Here is a 15,023-nt window from a genome sequence, read left to right as displayed (position 1 = left end):
GAAATAGCAACAACATCTGATATGCAGGTGACACCACCCTTATGGCAGAAAGCAAAGAGGCACTAAAGAGCCTCTTGATGAAGGTAAAAGAGAATGAAGCTGGCTTAAAACTCAACATTCAAAAAACTAAATCATGGCATCTGGTCCCATCACTTACTTCATGGCAAACAGATGGGGAAACAATGGAAACAGTGACAGACTTTATTTTCTTGGGCTCCAAAATCACTGCTGATAGCGACTGCAGCTAAGAAATTAAGATGCTCCTTGGAAGAAAAGTAATGACAAACCTAGACAGTGTATTAAAAAGCAGAGACATCACTTTGCTGTTAAATGCCCACATGTCAAAAAGCTATATAGTTTTTCCAGTAGTCATGTATGGATGTGAGAGTTGGACCATAAAGAAGGCTGAGCCCTGAAGAACTGTGGTGCTGGAGAAGACTCTCAAGAGTCCCTTGGACTGCAGGATCGAACCAGTCAATCCTAAAGGAAATCAACCCTGAATATTCATTGGAAAAGACCCTGATGCTGAGGAAGACTGAGGCTAGGAGAAGGGGATGACAGAGGACAAGATGGTTGGATGGCATCACTGATTCTACGGACGAGAGTTTGAACAAGTTCCAGGAGATGGGGAAGGACAGGGAAGCCTGGCATGCTATATAGTCCATGAGATTGCAGAGTTAAGACATGACTGAGCGACTGAACAATTACTCCTGTCACAGGACAGAACTGAAAAGGGTGTAACACTGGCCAAATAGTGACATCTATTTAAGTCTTTCTTTTTTAAAATATTAAGCTGCATGAACTGTATTACTAGGAAATTAATCTCATTGGTAGCATCATTTGCAAGTGTCCTATTTTCTATTTTGTAGTTTTGTCTTTTGCTTATGGTTTCCTTTGCTGTGCAAAAACTTTAATTAGGTCACAACTGTTTACTTTTGTTATTTCCATTATTCTAGGAGACTGATCTTTTCCCCAGAACCACTTATTGAAGAGACTGTCTCTTCTCCAATGTGTATTCTTGCCTCCTTTGTAGTAGACTGTCCCTCAGGAGCATTTGGGTTTACTTTTGGTATTTCTAACCTGTTACATTGATGTGTTTTTATGTCAGTACTGTATGGCTTTGATTACTGTTAGCTTTGTAGTAGTCTGAAATCAGGGAGCATGATGCCTCCAGCTTCATTTTTCTTTCTCAAGGCCATTTTGGCTATCTGGGGTCTGTTGTGTTTCCATACAAATTAAAAATATTTCGTTCCAGTTCTGTGAAAAATGCCATTGATAATTTCACAGGGATTGTGCTGAATCTGTAGACTGCCATGGGTAGTATAATAATTTTAACAATATTGATTTTAATCTGTCTTAAAACATGGTATATCTTTACATCTATTTGTGTCTTCATTTCCTTCATCAGTGTCTTAAGGTTTCAGAGTACAGGTCTTTTGCCTCCTTAGGTAGTAGGTTTAGTCCTAGGTGTTTTATTCTTTCTGATATGAAGGTAAGTGGGGCTATTTCTTTCTCTTTCTGATACTTTGCTGCTATGGGATAGAGCATTTTTTTTTTAATAAGGGTTTTTTTTTTTTAATGTCAGAAAAAAGTAGCATCAATTGGCATCTCAGGAAAAAAGGCCTGGAGGACACAGAAGTCTAGAATAGCTATCAAATGAATTAAAATTATTCTCCAAACTTAACTGGTCTAGTTTTTTAGGAGAATAACACTTAAATTACCTTTGAGATCCACTTCAGGGGTTATTTACAGAGAACCAAAAGGGTAAATACCACCTTAAAAACAATTCAGTTTTTTCAAAACAGAAAATGGTCACTAATGTCTCCCTCCAATGTCAGTTTTTTAAAAAATACACACAGGAAGAAAGTAGTTCAGAGTATTACACCACCTAAATTGGCTAAAATTATATCCTTTAGAATTTAAAAGAATATACCACACATTTTCTCTGAATTCATTTATTTAAAGATAAAACAGCCATTTGAGATCATGGAATACAATACCAACACAATAAAAGGTGAGGAATTGTTATATTTCGCTTACATTGATTTCTTAAAAGAAGCAAATGTAGATTTTAAGATTTAAGACACTAATGACACAACTAAGAGTTTCTATCGAAGTTAACAGTGATACTGCTTGATTTTCAAGTTGAAAGATTTTTAATAACCTATATATTTCAATTAGATGGCGGCAAATAGAAAAGCATCTTTTGAGCTGAATAGTATACTGTTAAGCAGGAGTTTATTTTACAGCAGTCATCATTCTCCTGGCCTCAGTTTGTGTGTAGAAGGCATACTAGATACCAGCAATTCACATCACATAAATGATCTACCACTCACAATGGTGCAAAATCTATTAGGCATGTATTTGAACAGAAATTATTGTTGAATGCCAGAAAAAATGCCATTTGTGTTTGACAGATGTGGGATTTCCCAGTTTTGCCACTGATCAGCTATCTGAGCTTCAGTTTCGTCACTTGTTAAACTTCTGACAGAACAGGAAGAAACTGCAAAATAGGCTTTAGTAGCCTTCAGTTTATCAGCTCTGATTTTCAACCTCCTTCTAACCTATGATTATTCTTCTCAAAATCTTTGTCCAAATCCTTCAGAGTCCCTAACTTCTCCACTGAACACATTTTAACACATCTGCATGTGTTTATAATGACCAAAACAAAGTTCACTATGTTAGTATGGAAGACTACCCCTATTCAGGGAACATTACAACCTACGTGGGTATTCAATTTAATACCCACCACCAGCAAATCTCTGAAAGTTCTGTGTCTCCGTCTCCTCCATAACCTACACTGTTGTCAATCAAATACTCCATACCTGTACCTGTATATGTTCCTTACCTTCATATCAAGGGAAAAATCTGAAAAGTCTTTAGAAAACTGACATTTGTGACTTGTTTATACAATTTGAGGACAGCCATGTTCTTTGCAGTATACTGTAGGACAAGGCATCAAATATTTCAAAAGGCAGCCATACATATTTCGTATTTTTCTAAAACAGCTTATGTTCTAACACAATTTAAAAATCAAACTGCCAAGCAGTTTTGTTTTTACTCTTTTCACAGGTACAGAGCAGAGAATAAACCTAACAATGTCCACTTCTCCTAACTTACCACCACCAACATACTCATACAACTCTTGATTCATTCTAAAACGCATATTGATGCGCTTGGCAAGACTATAATGAATAAAATGGCAAGCGGTAAATCTAATTCATGCCAGAAGACTGGAGAAGTTACATGGGAAGCACACACATACACAACTTCACAAAAGTTGGGAATACTGCTGATTTCAAATAAATGATGATCAAAGTGAGACTTTGATGCCTCAAGTCCCGTTCAGTCAAAGTCACGATTTGTAAGAACAAGGGGCGCCACCAGAGTCCACACATACAGCACAACGCCAATCCAACTAGAGGAGATTTTCACCCAGACAGCTGTCCACTGGCTTTTCATCTCACGAGAAGGCTCGTACCTGAGAGTTCGAGGGAAACAAAAAGCAGAGGGAAGTTGGATTACTGGGCATCAAGCTACCACGTTTCCTTATTTCAGAAGTATTCTTTTTATATAATCTGTGGTGACAGATATATAGTTGTCGGACTATCTCTGTTGTCTTGTTTTCCACACCACTTTGACAGCTAATAAGAAGGTTAAAAAAAAAAATCTTTAAAGGAGTAGACGACATAGGCCTCTGAAGTAGTTCCTTTACATAATACTCAGAGAATCTTTATGTATCTCTGGCTCACTAATTAATGAGATAGCAGAGAAATGGAGTGTGACCTCTGGATACCTGAAACATTATTTAACAAAGACTTATCAATTCTAAACCGTACAAAGAATATAATTTGTTCAAAGTATATACAGGAGCTCCCTCCACCTTCTCAGATTTAGGAAACTGGGAAGGAAATACATCCCAAATTTAGCTTATTTTTATGTTGATGAAACATACCAAAATACTTTTCATCTTTAATATTTACTATTATTACATGACAGCCAAAGCCGTGAATTACTGAGAATTATTTGGAATAGTTCTTGTACCTTAATATGCTGCAGTGTAGAATTTTTAAGTGTATATATATATTTTTTTTTTTTTTTCAATAATAAATGCCAATAGAGGCTGCTCTCAAACAAATGAATAATTTTTTTTTTTAAAACATCTTTTGCTGGTATTCAAAGTTTTCTTACAAATTGTTAAGGATATTATGCATTAAAGAGTATTAAAAATAGAACTACCCTAACTATACAGTGCAACTTGAATCTTAAATCTTTTAGCAATCCTTTGAACTAAATCAGAATTTTTAAAGACAAAATATAAACCACTACCTTCCTCTTAACAAAATAGATTTATCAGTTTTGAAGTGATATAAAAGCAAAAATGAGTTTTAAAGAATTCTAAGAATCCATCTATGTTAATGTATTCACACCTCCATTTTGAAATCCTCAAAGCTTTTAATGACAAAGTTTGAACAAAAACAGGTAAAAAAAAAACACCAAAAAAAGGTATCTTTTTCTACACTATATTGGGAACTAGTCAGTATTAGAAATCATTGTGTTTGATCCCTGTCAACATGTACTTCCCTAAGCAATGTGGTAGTTTCATGAACTTTATTTCAATCTCTTTTAAGACCTGGAACTATTTCAATCTCTTTTAAGACCTGGAACTATTTCAATTATTGTTAATGCTAAAGCAAGGAAATAAAGTCTGCATTTCTCATACTGATCTCACCATTTAGTTGTAAATTTTGAAATATATTGGAGGATAAAAAGTACTCAATACCCCATTTTTACAATGGAATTACAAAAAAGCCACCCAAATTTCCACATGCGAAGTTTTCATAAAATAAAAGTACCTGTACCAGTTGGTAAGGGTCATCATGATATAAAGTGAAGCCAGGAACAGCATGAAGTGAAAGAAGGAGTAACTGTAAGTGACACCATCCCTTTCATTATCTACGGCTCGGTGAACATCATCACCATCCTCAAGTGATCCATCATTTCTGGCTCCACTATCTTCTATTAGTGTAGATTCATCACTTGTTAGAGTCAGTTTATTAACCTGACTATTGTTTGAAGTACGGATGCTACATGAATGACAGTTTAGAAAGAGAGAAAAAAAAGGAATTTAAACACAACATTCATTTATGAATAATAGCTGGACTTCTCTTCAAAAAAATAAAATCCATAATTTTTCCTACCTTGAATAAAATACACACAGTAAAAAGAGGAGTAGTCCAATAATTCCTTGAGTATGCCACCACTGTACAGACTGCCCCTCCTTTGGGATAGTGCTTGTTGTGTTATATCCAATTATGTTCAGTAGACTTGGGTTACATTCTGTTTCTATAATGTAAATTAAGGTCAAATTAAAATGTTAGAAAAGTATAAAAAATTTTTCAGAGCACAATTGTAGTTCTTTTTAACTCTTTATACACTTGCAAACTCAAAAAATTGTGAGAAAAGGGCACAAACAAAATAAGACAACTTGTATTTATTAATAATGAGACCTTTTACATTATATAATGCTAGTTTTATCCAACTGGTTGGAAAGCAATTTCATTTTCAGTCTCATGCAGTTGAGACATTTAAGCTTTTTACTGATCAGGAAATTGGTGAAATTTAGTAAAGTAAATTTTTTACTTTATAGTAAAGCTCAAGCAGAGTTAAGAATAAAATTCAGGTATCCTAAACTAAGATGCACTGCCTTTCCTGTTATATACTATGAAATAACAATAGTGATTTTATGAAGTTTATCAACTTGTCAAACTACATTGTTATATAAGCAAGATAGTTTACACACAAAATCAGTTACTAGAATTTTAGCAAATAGTTTGTGGAAATGAGTACATAAATCATAGCGACCTAATGGTTATTCAGCCTCTTGACTCTTATAAGAAAGAATTAAAATGGGGTTGGTATTCACTTAAGTGTCCCAAATATGTTTTTTTACCTCCCACAATGCCAGATATGTCAATTGCCACCTTATCACTGAAAAATGATTTTTACCTTGAAGCCACTTGTATAAGGATAATCCCTAAAGTAAATTACTATTAATTTTTTTCTAGACACTTACCTGGACAAAAATAAGCAATCTTTCTCTAGTATACTAGAAAAACTCTTTTTCTCCAACTAGTGATAAAGCACCTATGATATTTATAAATGGAATGAAATTTAAGAGTCAGGAAATTTTTTTCTGTCAAAAATTCTGTAATTTTTTTTATTCTGAGGAAAAGAGACCATTTTCTCCCTTTTCAAAAAACAGTACAGTTGACCCTTGAACAAGCAGATTAGCAGTACCAACCCACAACACAACTGAAAATCTGCATGTTACTTTATGGCTGGCTTCTATACTCCAACCTTTCACATTAGCAATTTTGCATCCGTGGATTCAACCAAATGCAGACTGTACTGCAGTACATCTATTTTCCAATTTGTTTCACCCCAAATAACATATATGGGCTTATACTTCTATGAAATGCAATAAAACTGGCCTATAAAAAGATTACAAAGACCAATTATACTCACCTGTAAGGTAATCACAGGCAAAAAGAACTTTAAAAAAATCTATACTAATTAAAATAGAATCAACAAACATTTTAAGTTTTTAATTTTACATATACTATCACATGCACTGTACAAATCAGGTATATTTCTTATAATTTTCCTATAATTTCTTATAGTTTTGTTAGTGAAGGAAGAAGCTTAAGTGAAAAAATATAGCAGTACATCAAAGATGAAAATAGTATTATATGAGAATGGAAATATTATTTCATTCCTCTATGAGCTTAATTTTACAAAACAACCATCTCTGAAAAAGAGAAAAGCTTGCAGGATTCATTAAAAGAAACAAATCAGGCAAACAAAACATACCCGGTTCATTGGTCATAGCAGACCACGTCAAATACATTGTGTAGACTGTAATCACTGAAGACTGTAACAAACCAGATCTTGGTTGTGATTCCTACAAGAAAATAATTAAGCAAAACAGAAAAATATTGTTATCATTCAAGATTTAGGAAACCTTAGGAAAAAAACAGAAGCTTCATAAAAATGAACTAATCCAAGCTTACTTGGATTTTTGGCAGTATAGACATTATAGAAGCACCAAGGCAGAGGAGCATGTTGACACTGATGAATGCTTTATTTTCTGCACAACTGGCTGGATGAGTATAGTAAACAAAAAACAGGACGATAGCAACTAAAGACAGCAGATAATTCAGGGCTGTAGCTGATAACAAAGCTGTGAAAGAAATACATTTTGACAATTAGATTTTATCACTAATATTAGGCATGTGGCATACAGCTTGCTTTAAAAACAATCTTATTTTACTCAAAAATATTATTTTAAGCAACATTTTATCAGCATTTTAAGCAACATTTTATCAGCATTACACAGGCTATAAAAGCAGGTAAAGATTTAATTCTGGCCTGTACCACATTAAGACTTTTGTAGCCTTTACACATGCGTGTGTGCGCGCTCAGTCATGTCTAACTCTGCAATCCCACGGACTATAGCCCATCAGGCTCCTCTGTCCATGGAATTTTCCAGGCAAGAATACTGGAATGGGTTGCCATTTCCTACTCCAGCCTTTACACATAGCTCACTATTCTGATGCATTTTAAGGGTAATAAAATAATACGATCTTAAAGTAATATTTACATCCAGAGTGTCCAAAACACAGTCAGATACATTAGCCATTATTTTCAAAATACAGAAAATTAACTAGGAGGAGAATATTACTTAAAGTTTTTAAGTTATATCATTTAGTTGTAAACACGGGCATTAAGAAAATTATTTTGTTAATGCTAAGCCTTATCAACTAAAATCTTAAAAAAAAAAAAACTATTCAAGTTGTCATTATTTAATAAGACAACCTAAGTTTCTTCTATCTCACACACTTTTAATTTTCATGTTAATGTATGCTTAGTATGTATGTATTTATGTAGATGTGACCAACAAATGCTCTATCAGACAAATATTTATTGAATACCTACAAAGGCCCTGGGGATACAGTAGGCAACAAAGCAGAAACTCTTGCATTAGATTTAACAGTAAAAAATGAAACATTCTGTGTAAGTAAATTTTCTAAATGATTAAAGCTTATTTTTTTGAATATCAAATTCTTTAACCACTGAGATCAAATATCACAAACTAGTTGTATGAAAGAAAATATGAATATAGCAGATATGCTGATTTATTTTCACTGACTTAAAATATATGTATTTTTAGCTGAAGCTGACTATTTCACGTAAAAATCCAGATTTATGGCTTCTTTTAAAAAACTTCAGAAAAATTAAGTGACACTGGGTTCACATTTCCACAAGGCAATCACTGGATGGAACTAAGCAGTATAATGGCCTTCACACTCTCTAATTCACCACAGTCCCTTTTTGCAAGAGGATTGAAAATGCACTTAAACTGTTTCTCCCCCCCTCATTTGTGTCACCTGTTGTAAGCACCCGAATTTTGATTCCTGTTTTAGAGTACAACCAAAGGACTCAAGCTCATCATTACAAACACACATTAAATACACTACTGTAATAACTCCCTAAGGTGTCACACATAAAGGCATTCTTTGCACTTACAGAAAATGCTTCAGAGAGGTTTCTTTTTCCTGCTTGCTGATGTTTCAGAATTGTACCACTGTTTATCTATTACCACTGTTTATCTATTTCTAGTAGTCCTCATCCCTTTAATATTTTACTTTTTAAGCTTTTACTTAGAAACTTCCCAGGAAATTAGGCTATAAAATATACACACACTCAGCAACATGCTTTGCTGTTTTAGCCATTCCCAGTCTTTTGGATGCGTCTCATTCTTGGGTATGTTCCTAGTTGACATGCAACATATAATGTGACAGGATGCCACTCACAAACATGAACTAAAAAACCTCCTCACAGTAAATTGTACCATAAAAATCATGATTTCCCCATAGTCTACTACCTGCTTTCAGTTTCAACGTTCAACTATCTTGAAGATGTTCTGTAAGACAAAAAACCTACCTGCATACCAACATCTCGAGTTCCCCTCTTCCATTTTTTCAACCCATGATTCATTCCACGAGTGGGCAAAATCAATGAGTAAGACTAGCTGTATGAGAATGAAGCAAAAGGCGCCTGCCATGCCGACATAAAACCACACTGAAAGGAGAGGGATAAAAAATCACAAGTGAGCAACTGCTTCACTTCTTACTGTTTCCACAATCAATACACCAAAAGAAAAACAAGATCTCACATAGATGTCTTCAAGGAAAACACAAAACAAAGAGTTACAGTTCCAGGCAACAATTATTTTCAATTTCCTTATAAAATATCAACATCACACAAAGAAAAAAAAAGATTTCTTACCAGTTGTAAAAGTTCCTTCTGGAATGAAGAAGGCCCCAATAATAATTGCAATTGCTGCAGCAAATTTAAAGAACCAGAATCTACAACAAATTATTTTTTATTAGTAAATATTCATTCAACAAATGGTTTCATATATGAAATCTTTTGAGAGCTGCTCTTAAAAAACAGCTACACTAAAAAAAAAAAAAAACAGCTACACTTTATTGTGACTACTCTATTCCTTCTGAGGATATCCTGAAAATGAGAAGACCATCACATGTCAATTATTTTGTTGTGTTGTTGTTATTTGGTCACTCAGTGTCCAACTCTTTTTACAACCCCATGGACTGCAGCCTACCAGACGCCTCTGTTCATGGGATTTTCCAGGCAAGAATATGCAATGGGTTGCCATTTCCTCCCCCAGGGGATCCTCCTGATCCAGGGATTAAACCCACATCGACGCTGGCAGGCAGATTCTTCACCCCTGAGCCACCAGAGAGCCATGGCTATTTTAACTGATTCTAATAAATGAGAATATTAGATTCACTTCACAGGTTTACTTCAATGAGTGAGATAATATATGGAAGTGTAAATAAGTTACACTGCACAAGGAATAGTTTTTGAAAACACAAAAGTCTGGAAAACAGATTTCCAGTAGCAAGCCAGATGAATTGAAAAAATCAGAGAAGACATAATATCTTAAGAATTCTAACACAGAAAGAGCAAGAACTGCAAAGCAGGTGTCCAGAATCCAAAAAAACCCAGAAGTAACAGATTAATAACTCCATCTGAAGACAACTAGCAAAGATCTGAGGTGTCTGCTACTTCATAAGTGAAAGCAGCAATGCAAAACTATAAGGAATATGAACATTTCACCTCCCGAAGATAACAATAATCCTGCAATCATTGATCATAAAGGCATAAAAATCTTGCAATCTAGAAGATAAAGAATTCAAGATAGCTGTTCTGAGGAAATTCAATGAGCTATAAGAAAATACAAAAATAATTCAATGGAAACAAGCAAAAAACAATAAATTTAACCAAGAGATAGAAATGACAGAAAAGAAACAAATATATTCTGAAGCTTAAGAACTCAAGAAAAGAAATGAAAAAAAAAAAAAAAATGCAATAGAGATCTTTAGGAGTGAAAGTGGCTCAGCTGCATCCGACTCTTTGTGAACCCATGGACTGTATAGTCCATGGAATTCTCTGGGCCAGAATACTAGAGTGGGTAGCCTTTCCCTTCTCCAGGGGATCCTTCCCAACCCAGGGATCAAACCCAGGTCTCCCACACTGCAGGCAGATTCTTTACCAGCTGAGCCACAAGGGAAGTCCAGAGATCTCCAGAAGGGTAGAGCAAATGGAAGACAGAACAAGTGAACAGGCATTTTGATATAACCCAATCAGGGATGAACTGAGGAAAAAAATGAAAAAAAAAAAAAAAAAGGGAAGAAAGCCTCAGTAATATATGGAATTTAAATATTAGAATGATCAGGGTTTCAGAAGAAGAGAAGGGGACAGAAAGTTAACTTAAAGAAATAATATCTGAGAACTTCCCAAACCTGGACATGAACATCAAAGTTCACAAAGCTAGTAAGATCACAGTATCATCTCAGTGCAAAAAGACCTTTAGGATAAAACTGTCAAAAATCAAAGAATACAAGAGAATCCTAAAAGCAGCCAGAGGGGTCCAAAAAAAGAGATTCTGATCTACAAAGTAATTTCCATTAGGCTCTCAATGGATTTCTTAGAAAATCTATAGGCCAAGATAGAGCAAGAGTGACTTTGAGTGACATACTCAAAGTGTTGAAAGGAAAAAACCACCAGCCAAGATTACTCTGTCCAGCAAAGTTATCCTTCAGATATGAAGGAGAAGTAAGGCTTTTCCCTAAATCCAAAAAACCACTAAACCTGTCTTGTAAAAAATGGTAAAAGGAATTCTTCAGATTGAAATGAAAAGACACTAATTAATGACACAAAAGCCTACAACACACTGGTAAAAGTAAATACACAGATTCATAAACGTCTAATTCTTTAACAGGATAGTGTGTTAAGTAAACAATAGTAAAAAGATTTTAAAAAGTATTAAAAAACAATGAGTATTATAAAAAGAGGTAAATTGTGACGTTAAAAAAAAAAGAGGAGGAATAAATATGTAGGGTTATTTTATGCATTTAAAGCTGCTATCAGCTTAAAATTAACTTTTATCTATAATGTGTTTTACATAAGCCCATGGTAACCACAAAGCAAAAAGCTAGAGTAGATAAGACAGAGAAGCAGAATATACCACTAGTTTACAAAGAAAACCACCAATTTACATAGTTGTTAACAGAGAAAAAAGAAATGATGAAAATATGACCAACCAGACAACAATGACTAACATGGCATTAACAAGTCCTTACAAATCAATAATTATGCTAATGAGTGAATTTGTTAACCAAAAGGCAGTGGCTGAATTAAAAAAACTGAAAAAGACAAACGGAATCACATTTGTGGAAGTGAGTAGTTAAAATGTTCATACTACTCAAAGCTACCTTTCGATTCAAAGTACTCTCTATAAAAATTTCAATGTCTTACAAAAACTCAGGAAAACACAATCCTAAAGTTTGTATGTAACTACAAAAGACCCCAAATAGGCAAATCAGTCATGAGAAGGAAGAACAAAACTGGAAATATCACACTTACTAATTTCAAACTATACTACAAAGCTCTACTAATTAAAACAGTAAAACCATAAAAATAGACACATAGATCAATGGAACAGAAGAGTAATAAACCCTTGCATTTTGATCAGCTAATATTTGACAAGGGAGTCAAGAATATTCCGTAGGAAAGGACAGTCTCTCCAACAGTCTTGGGAAAGCTATTAATAACCACATACAGAAAAATGAAACCAGACTCCTTTCTCACACCATTCACAGAATCGACTCAAACTGAATGGAAGACTTAAACACACTGAACACATTATTGACTGGAGATGTGTTAACAAGTCTTCTGTTACCCGAATGTTACTGACTGGAGATGAATCATATGCTTTTAAGACAGCCACAAAATTAACATCACAGTGTTAGTTGTTAGAGCTTAAAACTGATAAGGGCTCATTACAGAACTTATGATTGTTTTCATTCACGTTTCCGTTAGGCTTCTGCTCCAATTTTGTATATGTTATAGATACATGCTTATGACCATAGAATTTTCAAAAATGATGCATCACGAAATTTTGAGCAGATACTTTCTCTGACTGTTCAAGCAACGTAACTACTAGTATCTCAGAAGATGACAGTTCTTCAGAATATAGTTCTGACTCAGACGATATGAATATTAGATCAACAAAAAGACAAAATAAACCTTAGTGATTGATTCTGACAGGGAAAGTGAAAATGAAATGCATGGTGCTTTTTTACAGGTGTGTCAGGTGTAACTATTGAATGTAATAATCTGCAAAGTGTTAATTAAATAACAGAATTAATTTCAGGTTAACAAAAATAAAAATCGCCAGGCACAGGCCTATGTTTCCAGCAAAAATCCCCTAGTCAGTGAGTTAAGACCTAATACCATAAAAGTTACTAGGAAGATACTGATACTGGGAAGAAGAAAATAAGGAAGAAACTCCCTGACATTAGTCTGGGCAATGAGTTTTTCGGGGAGACAACAAAAGTACAAACAACAAAGGTAACATCAAACAGGTGGGAATACTTCAGACAAAAAAACTTTCCACGGAAAAAAAGGAACAATGAACAAAATGAAGAGACGAACTATAGGAGAAAATATCTGCAAACCATGCATCAAAATGTGGTTAATATCAAATATATATAAAGAATCCATACAACTCAATAACTTAGAAAAAACAATTTAAAAATGGACAAAACTAAATATTTTTCCAAAGAAGGCATACAAATGGCAAAACACGCATATGAAAAGGTGCTAAACATCACTAATCATCAGAGAAATGTAAATCAAAACCATACAATGGCCACCAAGATGGTAAGAAATAACAAATGTTGGTGGCAATGTGGTGAAATAGGAATTCTTAAGCACTGCTAATGGGCATGTACACTAATTCAGCCACTATGGAAAACAGTTATGAAGGTTCCTCAAAAAATACAAAACTGGAACTACCATACAATCTGGCAATCCTACTTCTAGGTATATCTTCAAAGAAAGTGAAAATAGGATACTGAAAAGGTATCTGCACATCCATGTTTATGGCAAAATTATTCATAACTGCCAAGATACAGAAATAACCTAAGTGTGTAGCAACAGACAAATAAAGAGACTGTAGTATATACACACTATGGAATACTATTCAGCCACGAGAAAGAAGGAAATCCTATCATTTGCAACAACATGGATGGACCTTCAGGGAATTATGCTAAATGAGATAATCCAAACTAAAAAAAATATATATTACCAAAATGTGGAATCTGAAAAAGAAAAATGTACTTTAAAGTTGCTAAGAGAATAGATCTTAATTGTTCTCATCTCAACTAAGTAATAATTATGTGATATGACAGAGGTATTAGCTAATATATGATGGTAATCATATTGTAATATATAATACATATGAAATTAACATTTTGTACACTTTAAACCTAACAGAATATCATCAATTATATCACAAAAAAGAGCCATTAGCAATGATGTAAGTGTTTAGTACATACTTTGAGAAGAATGTTATCGCAGGAAATGATTGTGATAGCCATCCTGTAATGTATTTTGAGAATTGTTTAAAAATATATTTAATAAAGATGTTTTAACAGTGCGAAAAAATTAAAAATCAAAACAACCTATGACTAAGAGAATTAAAAAAAAAGAAATCAACCTAGCACAAAACATCATTTATCATTAATACTTTATTTCATTCTTCCTGTCTTTGATAGTGTATGTTAATAGATAAGCAATATCAGATACTTAAAACTATTTTCATTTATGGGGTGGAACAATGATAACATTCAAAACTGTCAGATGCATTGCTCTGTATTAAAGGAGACTGACAAAAAGGTACCCTGAAGTGTCTAGGTTGTCCATTATAACCATTTAGAAAATCAACCACCTTGTTTCAAAGCAATAAAGTTTCTCATTTTGGCTGCACTGTACATATAAAGAACTGAGTTCAGTTTTATGTAGCGAGATTGGCCTGGTGCTAAGTCACTTCAGTCATGTCCGACTCTGTGCAACCCCACAGATGGCAGCCCACCAGGCTCCCCCGTCCCTGGGATTCTCCAGGCAAGAACACTGGAGTGGGTTGCCATTTCCTTCTCCAATGCATGAAAGTGAAAAGTGAAAGTGAAGTCGCTCAGTCATGTCCGACTCTTCGCGACCCCATGGACTGCAGCCCCCCAGGCTCCTCCGCCCATGGGATTTTCCAGGCAAGAGTACTGGAGTGGGGTGCCATTGCCTTCTCCCGAGACTGGCCTACAGAAGGCTAAAAGGAAGAAGAATAAACTCATTATTAGTCAGAGATGTGATAAATCTTCTTTTTAGGATGAAAACATAGTTGAGCCTTGAACAATGCTAAGGCTAGGGACTCCAACTCTCTCTGCATGGCTGAAAATCCACCTCTAACTTACAGTCAGCCCTCTGTATCAGAAGTTCCTCATTTGTGAATTCAGTCAATCAGAGATCATGGAGTGTGTAATACTGTAGTTATTAACTGTTGGAAAATAATCTCTAAGTGGACCTGCACAGTTTAA

At 34.5% G+C, this 15,023-nt stretch overlaps 1 protein-coding gene across 1 annotated transcript in view; it reads right to left on the bottom strand.

The window, feature by feature from the left end:
• Positions 1 to 1,939: 1,939 nt before the first annotated feature.
• Positions 1,940 to 15,023, bottom strand: part of SERINC1 (serine incorporator 1) — a 31,653-nt gene continuing 18,569 nt past the window's right edge. The window contains exons 4-10 of the mRNA XM_061131867.1: positions 9,352 to 9,431; positions 9,007 to 9,144; positions 7,074 to 7,243; positions 6,874 to 6,964; positions 5,202 to 5,346; positions 4,857 to 5,087; positions 1,940 to 3,481 (exon numbers count right to left, since the gene is read on the bottom strand). Of these exons, the coding sequence (XP_060987850.1) occupies positions 3,346 to 3,481; positions 4,857 to 5,087; positions 5,202 to 5,346; positions 6,874 to 6,964; positions 7,074 to 7,243; positions 9,007 to 9,144; positions 9,352 to 9,431 (991 nt within the window). The 3' untranslated portion in view covers positions 1,940 to 3,345. The remainder of the gene's footprint in view (positions 3,482 to 4,856; positions 5,088 to 5,201; positions 5,347 to 6,873; positions 6,965 to 7,073; positions 7,244 to 9,006; positions 9,145 to 9,351; positions 9,432 to 15,023) is intronic.

The sequence above is a fragment of the Dama dama genome, chromosome 28 (assembly GCF_033118175.1).
Source record: "Dama dama isolate Ldn47 chromosome 28, ASM3311817v1, whole genome shotgun sequence".
Classification (NCBI taxonomy): Eukaryota; Metazoa; Chordata; class Mammalia; order Artiodactyla; family Cervidae; genus Dama; species Dama dama.
The sequence above is the reverse complement of the archived record's forward strand: the minus strand, read 5'-3'. Positions and strand labels throughout refer to the sequence as shown.